Here is a 20225-nt window from a genome sequence, read left to right as displayed (position 1 = left end):
ACCCCTATTGATTTTCAGGTCACTAGGTCAAAGGTCAAGGTCACAGTGACAATAACCGTATTCACACAATGGCTGCCACTACAACTGACAGCCCATATGGGGGGCATGCATGTTTTACAAACAGCCCTTGTTATTCATTGTAAGCAATAAAGTTTGATGTTTGGAAATGGGGGTCAACTCAAAATATAGGTAACAAGGTCAAATCTTAAAAAAACAATAACACTCCATACGCCAGAGTTTTGGTTCAATAATGATGAAACTTGACCAGGATGTTTGTCTGGACAATATCTAGGTCAAGTTTGACATGTGGTAAAGATTGAATGAACCGACTCGTCTCAGGTGAGCGAACTTGGGCCATCTACGCCCTCTTGTCTTTATAAAATTATAATATTCAAAGTCATTTTAAAGTTATTTTGTACTTTGATGATAGTTACCTTTCTAGCAGGTTTGTCATAATAAAACAACAACAACAACAAAGTGGCATCTTAATATGTGATGTTGTCATGGATTGTGTTGAGGAGTAGAACTGCTCTCTAATTTATGTCTAATATATTATAAAAATATCACAAAAATACATTTTGTTGTATGTTTCCGATGCTCCTATAATTATTCTAAGAAACAAAAGTAATTAGCATGGTAAAATTGTTCTGTAGTTGCCATGGACATGGAAATAAAATGTGTTTTTTTGTGTTTTAAGCTTTGCTGTTTTTGAAGGTTTGTGTATTAAAAGTAAAACATAAAATAAAGAAATATGATGACAAGAATAAACTTGATTTAAAAAATTGCTTGAATGTTTTTACCAACATGAGGATTATTTGGTGTGTGTCAAAATGGTTGTACAGTGTATTTCTTGAAATATAATTTTAAAATATTGTGCTATTAACACTGTATTATGTGAATTGGGAATAAGACATCAAACTGGGAATGGGCATCATTTTGATGATATTCTCAAACAAAACTATTCATTTCATGATCTGAATTTATTTTTGTACTATTTTATCTATACTTCAAGCTTAATAAGCAATTTTCTATGACTTTTTCATTAAGTTAACAGTGATTTTTTAAAAATAATTTTAACTGTATTTTTAAACTGTGTTCATGCGCCGCATGGACACAGTCTCATTTTATTAGGATTTTTAAAAAATCAATAAAAAATCCAGTTTTGTAGTAAAATCAATTTAAATGATGTTATTATATATGCACGTTTATATTTTAATTATATTTTGTAAAACTCAATAAATACAACTTGTAAAGCAGGGTATTATGCACTTTTGAGAAAACACAATTTATTCCCAAATTGATGTCTTATTCCAACTTCACATAATACTGTGTTTATTGTTGGTTGGAAGAACTGCAAAGATAAATTTAAGACTATTTTTAGTTTTTGGTGATTCAGTTGTGCTGTTGTGAGTTTTTCCTCTTGCAGGCTTTTTCACTCAACAACTTTGTTGAACTGCGAATTTCACTGACTGGTTCTTTTTGCAGACTTCTTCAGTCAACAACATGACTGGATGCTGCCCATTATGGACCAGCCAGAGCTGACACAGGTTGGGTTCCCCGTGGACCTAGGCTACTATCAGGCCATGGACTCTATGCCCGGTCTGGCCTCCTCACCCTACCCCAGCCCAAACATGATGCAGCCCATCGCCAGCCCCAGCACACCTGGTGGGTCCTCCTACACGAGTGGGAGGAAACGGAAAGGCCAGAACTATGAGTAAGATTTCTGAGTGGAAAAATATATAATAACCAGTTTGCAAAATTAACTCATTGCTCGTCAACACAATGAAATCTTGGCTCTGGTGATCAATTGCCAGATTGGTGATGAAAAAAATCAGTTAGAAAATAAACCAACAAATAATCAGTTTACGAATTCAGAGGTTAATGTTTACAGTACGTTAAAACCACTTGGTTTACGTACTTTATAACCAGACATTCACAACTTAATCTAGTTTGGTCCATATTTTAGGGCCTTCATTGTACATCACATTCACGCTTGTGTAGTGTGATAACCATAACAATAACCACGTGTCACCTTTGACAACTTCCTCTATTGATTTGCTTTTAACTAAAATGATTAATGGTGATTAATATATTTTTTTAAACATGGTTAAAAAAACATACATATTTATTTGTATTATTATGCCCCCCTTCGAAGAAGAGGGGGTATATTGCTTTGCACATGTCAGTCGGTCTGTCGGTCGGTCGGTCCGTCCACCAGGTGGTTTCCGGATGATAACTCAAGAATGCTTAGGCCTAGGATCATGAAACTTCATAGGTACATTGATCATGACTCGCAGATGACCCCTTTTGATTTTGAGGTCACTAGGTCAAAGGTCAAGGTCACTGTGACCCGAAATATTAAAATGGTTTCCGGATGATAATTCAAGAACGCTTATGCCTAGGATCATGAAACTTGATAGGTAGATTGATCATGACTCGCAGATGACCCCTATTGATTTTCAGGTCACTAGGTCAAAGGTCAAGGTCACGGTGACCCGAAATAGTAAAATGGTTTCCGGATGATAACTCAAGAACGCTTAGGCCTAGGATCATGAAACTTGATAAGTACATTGATCATGACTCGCAGATGAACCCTATTGATTTTCAGGTCACTAGGTCAAAGGTCAAGGTCACGGTGACCCAAAATAGTAAAACGGTTTCCGGATGATAACTCAAGAACGCTTATGCCTAGGATCATGACACTTGATAGGTAGATTGTTCATGACTTGCAGATGACCCCTATTGATTTTCAGGTCACTAGGTCAAAGGTCAAGGTCACGGTGACCAGAAATAGTAAAATGGTGTCTGGATGATAACTCAAGAACGCTTATGCCTAGGATCATGAAACTTGATAGGTAGATTGACCGTGACTCGCAGATGACCCCTATTTATTTTCAGGTCACTAGGTCAAAGGTCAAGGTCATGGTGACCCGAAATAGTTAAATGGTTTCCGGATGATAACTCAAGAACGCTTATGCCTAGGATCATGAAACTTGATAGGTAGATTGATCATGACTGGCAGATGACCCCTATTGATTTTCAGGTCACAAGGTCAAAGGTCAAGGTCAGGGTGACCCGAAATAGTAAAATTGTTTCCAGATGATAACTCAAGAATGCTTATGCCTAGGATCATGAAACTTGATAGGTAGTTTGATCATGACTGGCAGATGACCCCTATTGATTTTCAGGTCACTAGGTCAAAGGTCAAGGTCACGGTGACCCGAAATAGTAAAATGGTTTCCGGATGAAAACTCAAGAACGCTTATGCCTAGGATAATGAAACTTCATAGGTACATTGATCAAGACTGGCAGATGACCCCTATTGATTTTCAGGTCAAAGCTCAAGGTCACGGTGACCTGAAATAGTAAAATGGTTTCTGGATGATAACTCAAGAATGCTTATGCCTAGGATCATGAAACTTGATAGGTAGATTGATCATGAATCGCAGATGACCCCTATTGATTTTGAGGTCACTCTGTCAAAGGTCAAGGTCACGGTGACCCGAAATAGTAAAATGGTTTCCGGATGATAACTCAAGAACCCTTATGCCTAGGATCATGAAACTTGATAGGTACATTGATCATGAATGGCAGATGACCCCTGTTGATTTTCAGGTCACTAGGTCAAAGGTCAAGGTCACAGTGACCCGAAACAGTAAAATTGGTTTCCCGATGATAACTCAAGAAAGCTTATGGCAAGGATCATGAAACTTCAAAGGTACATTGATCATGACTCGCAGATGACCCCTATTGATTTTCAGGTCACTAGGTCAAAGGTCAAGGTCACAGTGACACAAAACATATTTGCAAAATGGCTGTCACTACAACTGAGAGCCCATATAGGGGGCATGCATGTTTTACAAACAGCCCTTGTTTTATTTTTAAAAGACTGTCCATCCATCCCACCCAAGAATCCATCCCCCCCCCCCAAAAAAAAAAAACCTTTTTTTTTTTCTTTTTTGAAAAATAATGTAATAAATAACCGCACCCCCACACTATACAGCCCTCTCCAGCCCCACCCCTCCCCCTTTTTCATTGAAGTATTGAGATAGGTCCCTTCACCTCTAAAAAGAAAAATAGATGTGCTGGCCTGCACCCGCTTGGCGGTGCTCTTGGTTATTTTCTGCAGACAAACGATATGCATATTTTTTTCATTTTTAAATACATATTTATGCCCCCCTTCAAAGAGACAGGGTATATTGTTTTGCACATGTCGGTCTGTCGGTCCGTCAGTTTGTCGGTCCGTCCACCAGATGGTTTCCGGATGATTACTCAAGAACGCTTAGGCCTAGGATCATGAAACTTCATAGGTACATTAATCATGACTGTCAGATGACCCCTATCGATTTTCAGGTCACTAGGTCAAAGGTCAAGGTCACAGTGACTCGAAATAGTAAAATGGTTTCCGGATGATAACTCAAGAATGCTTAGGCCTAGGATCATGAAACTTCATAGGTACATTGATCATGACTGGCAGATGACCCCTATTGATTTTCAGGTCACTAGGTCAAAGGTCAAGGTCACAGTGACTCGAAACAGTTAAATGGTTTCGGGATAATAACTCAAGAATGCGTATGCCTAAGATCATGAAACTTCATAAGTACATTGATCATGACTGGCAGATGACCCCTATTGATTTTCAGGTCGCTAGGTCAAAGTTCAAGGTCACAGTGACTCGAAATAGTAAAATGGTTTCCAGATGATAACTCAAGAATGCTTACACAAAGGATCATGAAACTTCATAGGTACATTGATCATGACTGGCAGATGACCCCTATTTATTTTCAGGTCACTAGGTCAAAGGTCAAGGTCTCAGTGACTCGAAACAGTAAATTGGCTTCCTGATGATAACTCAAGAATTATTAGGCCTAGGATCATGAAACTTCATAGGTACATTGATCATGACTGGCAGATGACCCCTATTGATTTTCAGGTCACTAGGTCAAAGGTCAAGGTCACAGTGACAAAAAACAATGGCTGTGTACAACTGACAGCTCATATTGGGGGCATGCATGTTTTACAAACAGCCCTTGTTTGATAATTTATTCAGAAAATCCTTTTCAGATAAGGTATGGTTTGCGGATTTTAATTTATTTTTTTATGTTCTTAATAACATTTTTATAGAATGACAAAAACATATGCGGTGTTATGGATGGTCTAGTTTATAGTATTTTGCATTGTACTCACCAGAAATTGCAAATAGAAAGACTTAAAAAAACAATAAGGTACAGCTCAGGGCTCTGCCCTTTATCCCTGTTGGGGAACTACTGCCTCAGACTCTGTGCTTAATTTTCCAGATTTCAAATGATATATTGGACATGTTAAAAAATGGTAATGGTAGGTTGAAAAACATAGCTGCCAGGTGGCGGGGCATTTTACTGAATATGGCTATAGTAAAAGGTTGTTAACACTCTAGAGCCCACATTAATTGTCCGATCTTCATAAAGCTTTGTAAGATTATCAAATTTTGTTCTAATGATAAGTTGCATGGGTTAAAAAATGGTTCCTGTTTGTTGAAAAACAAAGCTGCTAGGGGGTGTGCCATTTTTAGCTCATCAGAGCACAATGTGGCATTTTCCTTTAATGGCATAGTAAACCATGCTAACTCTCTTGTTGAAAGATGTTTGAAAATGGTTTCATAAACATCTCAAAAGTTGCTGAGAGCAGTTCAGTGGCATGAAGTCTCAGGTGAGCGACTCTGGGCCTATGGCCCTCTTATTGCAATTTGAGGCATACAAATGTTGTTGACATTTAATTAGAAAAGGTGTGGTATGAAAATCAATGTCAGACTTAAAGTACTGTTGCTGCATCAAGTTAAACAAGTTATAAGGGTTGCCTATAAAGGTCAATATCATGCAAGTCGTGACTGTTATAGTGTCATGCTCTCTTGTTTATTACTTATGACAGACATATTGTATAAGTACTAGTATATCTTCTGATTAATATACAGTTATGAAATACTTTTGAAAGCTTGGAAATTAAATTTAGAAAAATAATCATGTATTGGAGAAAAAATTATTTATATCTGACTGATAAATGATACAATCTTTACCGTAATAACTCTATGTTTTTGGACTCTTAAAAATAATTATTTATTTTGGTGTCCAAAAACTTACATACGAAAAATATTCACAAAATACAGGTGTCCGAAAACTTCGAAAATTAAAGTGTCAGAAAATAGCGTCAATTGTATCAACGACTACTGGTAATAACAAGCGCTTGTAAAATACCATGCCATGTAGTATAAATTACAAATATATATGTTTGCACTGTGTTTTAAATAATTTTAAATGCTTAATTTATTTGACAGACAATTACTACAAGGTTGTATTTTGACCAACGAGTTCAAAGATGAGCATGTTATGTACCGATACTCGCTTGTATGAACCTGTAATTAACGCAATAAAAAAAGCAAACTATGAGTTCTTTGTTTGTTCATTTCCGATAGTTGGATATCTTGGATGAGTTCTAAAATGATGCCGGTTGGTTGAAAAACATGGCCGCCAGGGGGCGGGGCATTTTCCCTGATATGGCTATATTATAACCTTGTAAACACTCTAGAGGCCACATTTATTTTCCAATCTTCATGAAACTTGCTCAGAAGATTTGTCCCACTGATATCTTGGATATGTTCAAAAATTGTAACCTTTGCTTGAAAAACATGGCTGCCAAGGGGCGGGGCATTTTTCCTTATATGGCTATAGTAAAATCTTGTTAACACTCTAGAGGCCACATTTTTTGTCCAATCTTCATGAAACTTGGTAGGAAGATTTATCCCAATAATATCTTGGATGAGTTCGAAAATGATGCAGGGCATTTTTCCTTATATGGCTATATATAGTAAAACCTTGTTAACACTCTAGAGGCCACATTTATTGTCCAATCTTGATGAAATATGGTCAGAAGATTTGTCTTAATGATATCTTGGATGAGTTCGAAAATGGTTACGTTTGCTTGAAAAACATGGCCGCCAAGGGGCGGGGCATTTTTCCTTATATGGCTATATAAGGCTTTAGTAAAACCTTGTTAACACTCTAGAGGCCACATTTATTGTCCAATCTTCATGAAATTTGGTCAGAAGATTGGTCTCAATGATATCTTGGATGAGTTTGAAAATAATTATGTTTATTTGAAAAAAAATGGCTTCCAAGGGGAGGGGCATTTTTTTTTAGTAAAATCTTGTTAACACTCTAGAGGCCACATGTACTGTCGGATCTTCATGAAACTTGGTCAGAAGATTCATCCCGATAATATCTTGGACGAGTTCAAAAATGATGCCGGTTGGTTGAAAAACATGGCTGCTAGGGGGTGGGGCATTTATCCTTATATGGCTATAGTAAAACCTTGTTAACACTCTAGAGGCCACATTTATTTTCCAAGCTTCGTGAAACTTGGTCAGAAGATTTTTCCCAATAATATCTTGTTATCTTAGGTGAGCGACTTTGGGCCTTTCAGGCCCTCTTGTCTTATATTGCCATATATTGCCATAGTAAAGCCTTGTTAACACTCAAGAAATCACATTTATTGTCCAATCTTCATGTAACTTGGTCAGAACATTTATTCTTATGATAGCTCGGCTGAGTTCCAAAATGGTTACAGTTAGTTGAAAAACATTGCCAACCCGGGGCGAGGCATTTTTTTCTTATATGACTATATTAAAACCATGTTAACACTCTAGTTGTAATGAGGATGTTGGTGCACAATTTTGATGATGATGAATAGCCATGTGTATAACAGGCTTACAGTTCCCTGGAAATTGGCCCCAAATAACTGGGTTTGCACATCAAAGACCCTTTTCTTGATGTCAGATGGACACCACTCATAAGATAGACTGCTTATAGTATACAGTTTGAAGTCATTCAGTAGTTTGTGAGTGATAATCAAAGATTTTGTGATTTTAAACTATTTTATTGGTGTTTCATTTGGAATGATCATTGCAAGGTGAGTCTGAAATTTGTTCTGGTAGTTTAAAATAACTTGTCCAAATTGTGAACGATTGGGTTATAAACAAAACAACAGCAATTAATCACATTTTTAAGAAGCACAAAAACTGTTTGGTTAAATAGTTGTTCTGGTAGTTGTTTTTTTGCAAAAATAATGTATTTATGCTTCAAGTTTTGTGTGCATTTAAATTCCAAATAGTTTGACAGTTGTTTGGATATGAAACACTTTCAAATTTCTTGTGTGTGTTTACTTCTATATTTTAACTATAAGAAAGTGTCAGATGTTTGGTACCTGAAAAGAAGATCAATGTAGAATTTCTAGTAGATATTCTCATTCTCATTTACTTCCTTATAATATACTTTGATATATGATCACAATTCAACGTATAATATTTAATTATGCAAAAACTGTTTTATGAACTCTCAATCTATTGAAAAATACAGTTGTTTTCTGTATCTAACGCTGTTCTTGCAAAAACAGGTCATCCAGTTTAACATCCTTAGATGCTGAGATGCTTACATAATGATCTCAAAGCTTGACTACAATTTGTGAAAAAAATGAACTTCCATTTTCTTTTGCTGATTATGCTCATTATTAAATTACTGCCCTTGTATCACTTTTACCCAAAATAAACATTTGTTGCAATGGGAAGCGAATGTCTATTGTAAACAGCATAATCAAACACAAAAAACCTCCTTATAATGCATATATATTGATATATCGGCCAAAACAACAAACCCTTTCTTTACACAAAACAATGTTAACAACCCTTGCTTAACATGACTTCTACTCAGGTGAGTGACCCAGAGCCATCATGTCCCTCTTGTTTCAATTAGCATCCGTGTAGTTACTTGACATCTTTATTAGAAAGTCGCTACTTTATGACAGTGCTTGAATTAGTAAAGAATTGCATGTCATCAAGTTTATTGATATTTGATCTTCAACCGAATTATTGAAACATTTTAAGGATAAGGGTATGTCTATATGTAATAAGACCTCATTTTTAAGTATCCAATCTCGGTCTCAGTATCCACCCATCTGGTGCCTGTGGGATTTGACAATGTTAAAAACATGTTTGTATAAATCATGTCAGATTCCAAACATAGCTCATGCTTTCCCACTCTACAAAATAGGATTGCTGCCAGTCTATGTGTAACATGTCATATTTCAGTGTCTCGTCATTTGAAGGGGATGACGATGAGGACTCAATGGACCCTGAAAACACAAAAAAGTATGCAAGGTAATACTGTTGTTGGTCCGAATTTGTGAGATGATTTTGTTGTCAATCAGAACTGTTTCATCTTATTCCCAACATCAATCTGTATACCTGCTTTAATACCTGTGTATCACTGTTATTTATCTGAACCAATACACCATTTTTTTTATTGCTATGTTGTTCTGTCGTTGTTCAGATGGTCAAGTTGTGAATCAAAATCAATACACTTTCTTTTACCTCTGTTGTATAGTCCAGTTGTTAACCGGAACCAAATACACATGAATTAGGATAATTTATTTACTGGCATTTTGTAAATCTCAATTAACCTAATTCAAGTGCACAAACTAATACATTAATCAGAATGGTTCTGGTATGTATTCATGAATCAAGGTCAATGTCAGGTAAATTATACCCCCATTACCATTGGTAATGGGGGTTATATAGGAGTCACTTTGACGGTCGGTCCGGAAAATTTCATCCGATCTTCACTAAACTTGGTCAGAAATTGTATCTAGATGATGTCTAGGTCAAGTTTGAATATGGGTCATGCCAGGTAAAAAACTTAAGGTCACGGGTCACTTTGTGCGTTTTAAACTGAAAGTTTGTCTAGACCATAACTACCTATGTCATTTATCGTTAGATATTAAAATGACCTGGTACAATTGTTCACCATCATGGGACGGTGTGCCATGCGAAAGAAGTACGTTGATATCTCCAAGGTCAAAGTCACACTTGGAGTTCAAAGGTCAAAATGCCCATAAATGAGCTTGTCCGGGCCATAACTTTGTCATTTATTATGAGACTTTAAAATCATTTGGCACATTTGTTCACCATCATAGGAAGGTGTGTCATGCGAAGGAATTATGTCAATATCTCCAAGGTCAAGGTCACGCTTTGAGTTAAAAGGTCAAAAATGGCCATAAATTAGCTTGTCCGGGCCATAACTATGTCCTTCATTGTGAGAATTTAAAACCATTTGGCACATTTGTTCACCATCATTGGACGGTGTGTCATGCGAAAGAATTGCGTCGATATCTCCAAGGTCAAGCTCACACTTTGAGTTCAAAGGTCAAAAATGGCCATAAATAATCTTGTCCAGGCCATAACTATGTCATCCATTGTGAGATTTTTAAATTTACTCAGTACATTTGTTCACAATCATTGGACGGTCGTCATGCGAAAGAAATACGTCAATATCTGCAACGTCAAGGTCACACTTTGAGATTAAAGGTAAAAAATGGCCATAAATGATCTTGTCCGGGCCATAACTAAGTCATTCATTGTGAGATTTTAAAGGGACTGTCAACCCACGAATGATGAAAAAAGAAAAGTTCTAAAATACCGTTTTTTTTGCAATTATTTGTTTACATTGATTAAAATATCATGACTGGTATATTATATAACTTGAAGAAAGTTCATATTTTCAGTATATTTGGTAATGAAAATTCCCGATGTGAAATCGAAAGTACATCGCGAAAATAGGTGACATAACAACATACACACTATAAATAACGCTAGTAGATTGATCATTTTCTATATTAGATATATACAATTCACTACGCATGCACAATTAGCATTCCTGGGTTTACCAAGTGATGATGATGATCAACTACTGGCGTTATTTATAGTTAACTGATGCCTGGTAGACAAACCCAGTAAAATCTAATACCAAATGTAGCGAAAATATAAAAACTCAACAACTTTTTTCAAGTAAAGTAATATACCAGTCGTGATATTTTAATCAATATAAACTAATAATTGTAAAAAAATACGGTATTTTACAACTTTTCTTTTCTACGTCGTCCTGGTTGACAGTCCATTTAAAATTACTAGGTACATTTGTTCATCATCATTGGACGGTGTGTCATGCGAAAGAATTGCGTCGATATCTCCAAGGTCAAGGTAACACTTGGAGTTCAAAAGTAAAAAATGGCCATTTAAATGAGCTTTTCCGGGCCATAACAGTGTCATTCATTATGAGATTTTAAAATGATTGTACATTAATTTTGTTCACAGTCATTGGACGCCGTGTCATGCGAAAGAATTCAAGAGTTCAAAGGTTAAAATGGGCATACATGATAATGGTATAATAATTCTAAAAAATCGCCATAAATTAGCTTGGCTTGTTTTGTGATGACAGCATTCAAAATAGTCTGTGTCAATGCAGCATGTAGCCACTGGGGTATATATACGTCACGTCTGTGACAAAGCTGTAATTTAAATAAGGGACAATAATCATGCACCTCTATTTGTATTGCAATGTAGTCAAGTTGTTAACCATGCAGAACCCATACACAATCTCATACCTCTTTTTCTTTTTGTGTTTTGCATGGTAAACCTAATTAAAAAAATACAATACACTGACTATCCCATATTTTAATGGTATTTCTTGTTCAATAATGTTGGTGTTCTACATTAATGCACTTGTTCTCTCTTTGTGACGAATCCCAGAAATGAATTTTGTGAATTTTCAAATTATCAGAGGTGCATGATATTATGTAACCTATAAATTTACCAAACTACAAAATCAAATTGCTTGTTTGTTTGTTTATTATAAGCAGGCATTAAGTTCGATGGATGTGTTAACATATGTATACTGTCATCGGTGTTTGTGTGTTTGACCAAATTTAGTTGGCATTCTTCTTAATGCCATGGCACCTAGTGAATAATATTGAGAGGTCATACAGACTTGCATAGGCAGGAGTCAACTGGAATCAGCTTGTCAGTCTGTCCCTCCCTAAGACAATTACAGCTTGTCAGTCTGTCCCTCCCTAAGACAATTACAGCTTGTCAGTCTGTCCCTCCCTAAGACAATTACAGCTTGTCAGTCTGTCCCTCCCTAAGACAATTACAGCTTGTCAGTCTGTCCCTCCCTAAGACAATTACAGCTTGTCAGTCTGTCCCTCCCTAAGACAATTACAGCTTGTCAGTCTGTCCCTCCCTAAGACAATTACAGCTTGTCAGTCTGTCCCTCCCTAAGGCAATTACAGCTTGTCAGTCTGTCCCTCCCTAAGACAATTACAGCTTGTCAGTCTGTCCCTCCCTAAGACAATTACAGCTTGTCAGTCTGTCCCTCCCTAAGACAATTACAGCTTGTCAGTCTGTCCCTCCCTAAGACAATTACAGCTTGTCAGTCTGTCCCTCCCTAAGGCAATTACAGCTTGTCAGTCTGTCCCTCCCTAAGACAATTACAGCTTGTCAGTCTGTCCCTCCCTAAGACAATTACAGCTTGTCAGTCTGTCCCTCCCTAAGACAATTACAGCTTGTCAGTCTGTCCCTCCCTAAGACAATCACAGCTTGTCAGTCTGTCCCTCCCTAAGACAATTACAGCTTGTCAGTCTGTCCCTCCCTAAGACAATTACAGCTTGTCAGTCTGTCCTTCCCTAAGACAATTACAGCTTGTCAGTCTGTCCCTCCCTAAGACAATTACACCAAAAATGTCATAAAAACATTCCATATGTACTAAATACTCTAAACATAGAAAGGTATGCAACATTGCTCTGAAGGAAATGACAGCGAGTCAAATCATATGTCTGCCATACACAAAAATAAGCAAATAATAGCCAAATCTGTACATGTCAACAGGTTTATGGTTCTTACTCACATGCGATATAGTTTGTTAGCCTTAAATTGCACTAATAGGGCTCATCCTGGATGAAATATTTGAAAATCACACCGACATTTCACTTGTCAAGCAAAGTCCGGTTGTTCCAAGTTAAAATTAAATGCAATTTTGTTTGACCAGCATCTCGGTATCACTGTTCACACAACAAGCTTAATTTTTTTATTCAAATCATGAATCAATATTTTACAAGACAAAGATAGCTATTTGAATTACCACCACATATATTGCAATTCTTATTATGTACATAAATCTGTGTTTTCCCTCAAAAACTTACCAATCTCAGAAGAATGTGAAAGGGATCTTTTCACAGATTTTTGCATAGATTGAACTTTGTCCTTCAATGCTTTATATAGATAAATGTATACATTGGATCATAAAAGCTCCAGAAAAAAAAGAATAGATTTAAAAAAAAAGAAACCCTCAACTGGGCTCGAAGCACTGACCCCTGGAGTAAAAGTCTAACGCTTAGACCACTCGGCCGTCCGTGCTAATACAATAGCTGATGTATTTTATACTTTATATTAGCAATCCTCGTAGTTTCACGAAATATAAGGACAACAACAGAACTCTCCAAACTATTCAATCGTTTTGCGTTGCAATGAATCTGAAACAATTATTTTATAATTTTGTCAATTTACCAAAACGTGAAAAGGTCCCTTTAATATTATCCTCGGTTTTTATTATTTGAGGCATTATTTTACATTGCTTTGTCACTCCTCCTCAGTCAATGGAAAAGGTCACTATTTAAGGTCAAATGTCATAAGTGTTTATTGACCTTTTCTTAATTTACTTTTCTTTATTACCTCACACTGCAGGGAGGGATTCTGTAATAAATTTCTACTAATGTTCTCCATTATTAGGCTGTGTGTCACAGGTAAGACACAGGTGTCTAAGGTCAAGTTCACTTAATGAGGTCAAATGTTAGAAACTTTTATTAAATATGCCTTATTTTATTAGGATTCTACCATACATAAAGGGTATCAATTATCTGGGGCTGAGTCACCTGCAAGACATATAATGCTACAGGCAAGGTCAAGGTCACAGATTGAGGTCAAAGATCACAATTTTGATAAATTAAGCCATTTCATCACATTGCATGAGGGGATTCTATTATAACTTTCTACAATTGTTCCCCTTTATCTGGCTGTGAGTCACAGGTAAGGCTCAGGCCGCTAAGGTCAAGTTCACACATTAAGATAAAATATTACACATTTTAATAAATATGCCTCCAGAGCTCCAGATAAGGTTTTGTGAAATTCTTAAATTACTACCAGATTTTTAAAAAGAATTCTTAACTCTGAAATTTTATTCTTAACGTTACTAGTAAGTTTTGGAAAATAATTCTATTTTTTTCTAAATGACCTAAAAATAAATAATAATGGTTATTTTCATGCAAAACAAATCAAAATAAACATACTAGCAACTTTATTTATGCAAGTTCAACAGTGTCTTTTCAGTATTATACAATGTTATTTTTCAAATACCTTCATATGCCCAAACTGTGCTTAGATTGTATGCCTTAGATTAATTTTTACATATTTCACAATTAAAACGGGTCTCCCCTTCAATCTTTTCAATGATTAGCCACGGGACTTGTCCCTTCCACTCGTTCAATGTTTTTTTGTGTGTTTAAGTTTGGACCCGTCGTGTCGCGTTTTTGTTTAGCTTTACCGACTGTGTCGGCAACTGAACATACAACATCGTATAAGATCTTTTCTAAAATGTCTTTCAAAACATTTAACTTCGGCTCACTTTGCGTACAATATGTTAAAAGCGTGTTTTTGGACGCTTTGCAGTTTTTTAGGACGTTCTCAGGGGGCCGCCATTGTTTTTTGACAGATAGACTGTATACGCCGCTTTTATTGGAAAAAAATGCGCTTTGTTATACAAACCCGATAACCATTCTATATAAGCACCGCAAAGATCTTTAATACGCGAAAAGAACTCAATAAAAATCGATACGAACCGATGTAAAAATAATATTCGTAACTTGATTTTGTAATTCTTAATGGTATGACAAGACTTTAAAATAAATACGTAACGGACTTAAAAATAATTCGTAATTACGAAAATACAACCCTTATCTGGAGCTCTGTGCCTCATTTTGTTAGGATTCTACCATATATCAAGCGACTTGCACCAATTCATACACATCATTTATTTGGCAGGGATATCAATCAATAAATGTTCTTGTCATTGTTGGTAGAGTGTTGCTGACAAGATTGTTGAATGTTCAGCACTTTTTGTAACTTTTTCTTTCCCAGCTATTTTTATGCCCCCCTTCGAAGAAGAGGGGGTATATTGCTTTGCTCATGTCAGTCTGTCGGTCGGTCTGTCGGTCCGTCCACCAGGTGGTTATCAGATGATAACTCAAGAACGCTTGGGCCTAGGATCATGAAACTTCATAGGTACATTGATCATGACTCGCAGATTTTGAGGTCACTAGGTCAAAGGTCAAGGTCACGGTGACCAGAAATAGTAAAATGGTTTTTGGATGATAACTCAAGAATGTATACGTGGCCAACAGGGCGAACTCTGAACAATATAACTGAAGCAACTGGTCTGTAATCATAAATCTATAATTATCAGTCCAATGAAACATCATCCTTTGAGTAAAATAAAGTGGATCAGTAAAAATATTATCAGAATATGATTTTTATTGTATATTTTGTATATTAAATATTGTGTTAATGTTTAATTTTGTTGATTAATATAAATATAAGCAGGACAGGGGAGGTAATACACTATTATATCTTTCTTATATACAGGGAAAACAAATGCAATAAGTTAAAATTTCATGTTTAATGAATAGAGGATATCACCCCCCCCATTTTTTTAAAACATCATCTAATAAATTACCACACCCCACATTAAACCCCCCTCTCACCCCCCCCCCCCCACCCCCCACCCCCCCAACCCCCCCCCCCACCCCCCCCCCCCCCACCCCCCCACCCCCCACCCGACCCCCCAAGGGGGGAAAACAGCGGAGAAAGGACCACACCCCACAGGAGACCCCCCGAACCCCCCCCCCCCCCCCCACCCCCACCCCCCCGGCCCCCCACCCCCCCCCCAAGGGGGGGGGGAAACAGCGAATAAAGGACCCCACCCCACAGGATACCCCCCGCACGCCCCCGACCCCCCACCCCCAAACCCCCCCCCCCAGGGGGGGAAAACAGCGGAGAAAGAACCCCACCCCACATTAGGACCACCCCGCCCCCCCCCCCCCACCCCCACCCAGCCAATTTTTTTTTAAAATCTTAAAATTACCTACCCCCCCCCCCCCACATATACCCCTTCTCCTCCCACCCACCCCCCACACCCCTCCCAATTTTTTTTTTTTAAACATCTAATAAATAACCACACCCACATTATTACACCACCCTCTACCCCCACCCTCGACCTCCCCTTCACCCCCCCCCCCCCCATTTTTTTTAAAAACATCTAATACATTACTCAACAACCCCACATTATTACCTACCACCCTCTCACCCCACCCCCCTACCCCCTTTCCCCCCAATTTTTTTTATTAAACATTATAAATACACACCCCCATTATAACCCCCTCTCCACACCCCCCCACACCCCAGCCCCCCACCCCCCAATTATTTTTGTTTAAACATCTAAATAAATTACCCACACCCCTTATTATCCCCCCTCTCACTCCCCCTACCCCCCCCCCACCCCCCACACCCCCCCATATTTTTTTTTTAAACATCTAATAAAATTACCACACCACCACATTTATACCCCCCCTCTCACCCCCACCCCCCCCACCCCCACCCCCAATGTTTTTTTTTTAACATCTTATAAATTACCACACCCCACATTATACCCCCCTCTCACTCCCCCCTTGATCATGACTGGCAGATGAACACTATTGATTTTCAGGTCACTAGGTCAAAGGTCAAGGTCACAGTGACTCGAAATAGTACAATGGTTTCCGGATGATGACTGACATTAGGTCAAAGGTCAAGGTCACAGTGACAAAAAACGTATTCACACAATGGCTGCCACTACAACTGACAGCCCAATGTGGGGCATGCATGTTTTACAAACAGCCCTTGTCTAATTTATTTTAATACCCCCAAACAACATGTTGGTGATGTTAATTAATTGTCATTTTGACAAAGTTGTGTTGGGAAGAGGTGTGGGGGTGGGGGCAAGACAATCTGGGAGTTCTATTAGAGATTATCTTCGACCTCACATCTCAAGTCCCTCGTTTACAAAGCTGTTGGTCATGGTTGCATGTGTCATTGAATTAAATTTTATTATCATTTACTTGCATGTCAAACTTGACTGTGGCAATGTCCTTGAATGCAAGATTGCAATTAAATAATACCAGATTTATTGGGACACTGTTGATATTTCCAGCATACTTTGATGCTATTTTAAACCCAAATGAGATAAATTGGAGTAATTTAATTTGATACTGAAGGAACAATAGAACTATTTGACTATTAATAGAGATTTGTTTGATATTAATTAAATGAGAAAATGGAAATTGTATCTTTAACTTCGTGCAGAAGGGTCTCAGTGCTACACATTGACAGAGATTATGCACATACTTTTCTTCATGATATGAATGAACTTGTACATTTGCTCACTATTCCTGCATATTATTTCAATTTTGTTTATATAATTTGCATATAATATGCTGAACTGTAAAAACGCTAAATATTTGCATTTTGTTTAATAAGTTTACCTGAGCACAAGGTGCTCATGATGAGCTTTTGTGATCGCCTTTTTGTCTGTCGTGTTGTGTGTTGTGCAATGTCAACATTTGCCTTGTTAACACTCTAGAGGCCACATTTATTGTACGATCTTAATGAAATTTGGTCAGAAGTTTTGTGCCAATGATATCTTGCATGAGTTCGAAAATGGTTCTAAATGGTTCAAAAACATGGTCGCCAGTTAGCGGGGCATTTTTCCTTTTAAGGTTATAGTAAAACCTTGTTTTCACTCTAGAAGCCACATTGATTGTCGATCTTTATGAAACTTAGTCAGAAGATTAGTCCCCATGATATCTTGGACAAGTTGGAAATGGTTCTGGTTGTTTGAAAAACTTCGCTACCAGGGGACACGGGCATTTTCCTTATATGGCTATTGTAAAACCTTGTTAACACTCTAGAGGCCACATTTATTTTCCAATCTTCATGAAACTTGAACAAAAGAAATTTTCCAATGATAACATGACATGTGGTGGGTGTTTTCGGCATGCCAATAACATCAAATCTCATGTAAGCCAATCCTACCTGAAGGTATGCTGGGAAGTGACATTGTTTACCTCAGTATTAAAACAACGAAGCTCTACTGCTTGAAAGGAGAATTTACTCAAAATAACATTTCAGTAATTTTAGCAGAAAAATGTTGAAGGACTTTGTAGTGTTTCATCTACAGAATACACTAGTTAGCACCATTAAAGGAACTCCATTTAAGGAACAAACACCATTGAAGGTTATACTGGTTTTATTTACATCCGTACTCGTCAAGCATACAAAACAGTCTGTCTCTGAACATGCTATCAAAGAGGCATTCATGCCGTAGGCGTGTCCTGCAAGTAGGCGTGGCCAGTGCAAGCTATACCACAATCCCTCCTTTTTTTTCAAACCAAATAATGCATGATCAACAAATACATACTCTAAACATAAACCCATACGTTCACAAACAATTCATGATAACAAATTACACCATGCATTTATGAAACAATCTAAACTAAATTTAATCAAAACAAAAACATCACAAATGAAAACATTTTATCAATGAAAATAAAATAGCACGCCGCTTGTACTAGCAATGTTCTCACACAATTCCCTTTTATCGTTAACTTGAAAGTAATGAGCGACCACACTGGCTGTTAATCAATTTCCGTTTATAAGCCATTTTACACTCGGAGCATGATACACATGTCAGTTTAATAGAAATTTACTAGCATCCGCGGGATAAGCGCCACGTGTGTTGTCTCGAATGAACACCAGTAAATTACATGCCTATTTAGCGGTGCATTTACACCAGTTTGAAATCATTAAATTTCTCGGGCATTTTCCGAACCCTTATCGGTCTGTCTTTACCCGCAGATGATACATTAATTTGACAATGTTCACTTTTAGAATTGTTTACATTTGAGTCTGTCTGAGGATTTTGTTCATTCATTTTTTTCATATGCGTTACATTTCGCCGATACTCGGTACCATCATCGGCACGTACAACCACGCTATTCCCGTTCTTATCTATAACCGTGTACTTATCGGAACTGAACGGAGTGTCGAGTTTATTGTTTCTATTTTGCTTCAAAAGAACCTTGTCGCCTGGTACAATTTCGCTCTCTTTTGCATTTCGTTTCGCGTCGGAGTATACTTTCCCTTTCCCCTTTTTCTCGGAATCACGATCACGTATTTCGCTATCTTCCCGCCTATACGTATTAATTTCAGGAACACATGTTCTTATCTTACGACCGAACAGCATCTCAGCAGGTGACATACCCGTTACTGAATGGGGTGTGCTTCGATACATTATCAGGTAATCATCGAGGTCTAATCGCCAATTACGATTTTGACTTTGAGATATGCGTAATCGCTTTAGTATTGAACGGTTCTGACGTTCAACCTCCCCATTTGCTTGCGGCCACAAGGGAGTATTTCGCCTGTGTTCGATTCCTTGAGACTGCAAATAATTTTCGAAATGCTCGCAAACAAAACTACTAGCATTGTCTGTACGTAGAGATAATGGCAAGCCATGCGTCAAAAACCATTTCCTTAATATTGACACTAGTTTTTCGCTAGTTATTACTTTGGTGACCTCAAGCTCTACATACCTACTGTAATAGTCGACACAAACAAAAATGTAATCACCTGATGGCAACGGACCTAATACGTCCGCGGCTAAATCTTGCCATGGGGCACTTGGTAGCTCGGTTCTCGTCATCGGTTCGGGATTTGTTGACTGGCTTACCAACTGACAGCCATAACACATTTTACAGTAATTTTCAATTTCCTTATCAATACCCGGCCACCAAACTTTGGTCCTCAAGTTGCTTTTCATCAACACAATTCCCGGATGACCTATGTGACCTAAGTCTAATACGCGTTTGCGTAATTCACGCGGGACAACGATTCGCGTACCCCTAAGTACTAAGTAACCAATTACACACAGTTCATCTTTGATATGTATGAACTGATTTTGCTCGTGTTTATCCCACGTCCCGTTCGTCACGCTTTCGCGTAATCTGCTTATCTCATCATCACGAAATGATACCTCTTCTATTTCTCGAGTGGTCATAGCACTGGGTGTTGCTTCGCGCGCAACAAATTTAATGTATTCGTGGTCATCTACACTATCTATTGTCCTAGAACTGTGCTTGAGCGGAAGTCGCGACAGTGCGTCTGCAATATTGTCTCGACCGTTCACATGTTTAACCGTAAATCGGTACGGTTGCAGCCTAAG

General features: G+C 37.7%; 1 protein-coding gene across 4 annotated transcripts in view; it reads left to right on the top strand.

Annotated features, from left to right (window-relative positions):
* The window catches only part of LOC127850137 (aryl hydrocarbon receptor nuclear translocator-like protein 1), a 112340-nt gene that overhangs the window by 46505 nt on the left and 45610 nt on the right, over nt 1-20225 (top strand). For 3 of the 4 annotated variants that reach the window (XM_052382964.1, XM_052382944.1, XM_052382973.1), the window contains exons 2-3: nt 1486-1714; nt 9116-9184. In XM_052382964.1, the coding sequence (XP_052238924.1) occupies nt 1512-1714; nt 9116-9184 (272 nt within the window). In that variant the 5' untranslated portion in view covers nt 1486-1511. The remainder of the gene's footprint in view (nt 1-1485; nt 1715-9115; nt 9185-20225) is intronic. The other variant, XM_052382954.1, reaches the window with a different exon arrangement.

This window comes from Dreissena polymorpha, chromosome 1, assembly GCF_020536995.1.
Source record: "Dreissena polymorpha isolate Duluth1 chromosome 1, UMN_Dpol_1.0, whole genome shotgun sequence".
Classification (NCBI taxonomy): Eukaryota; Metazoa; Mollusca; class Bivalvia; order Myida; family Dreissenidae; genus Dreissena; species Dreissena polymorpha.
This window is presented reverse-complemented; position numbering and strand designations above follow the sequence as displayed.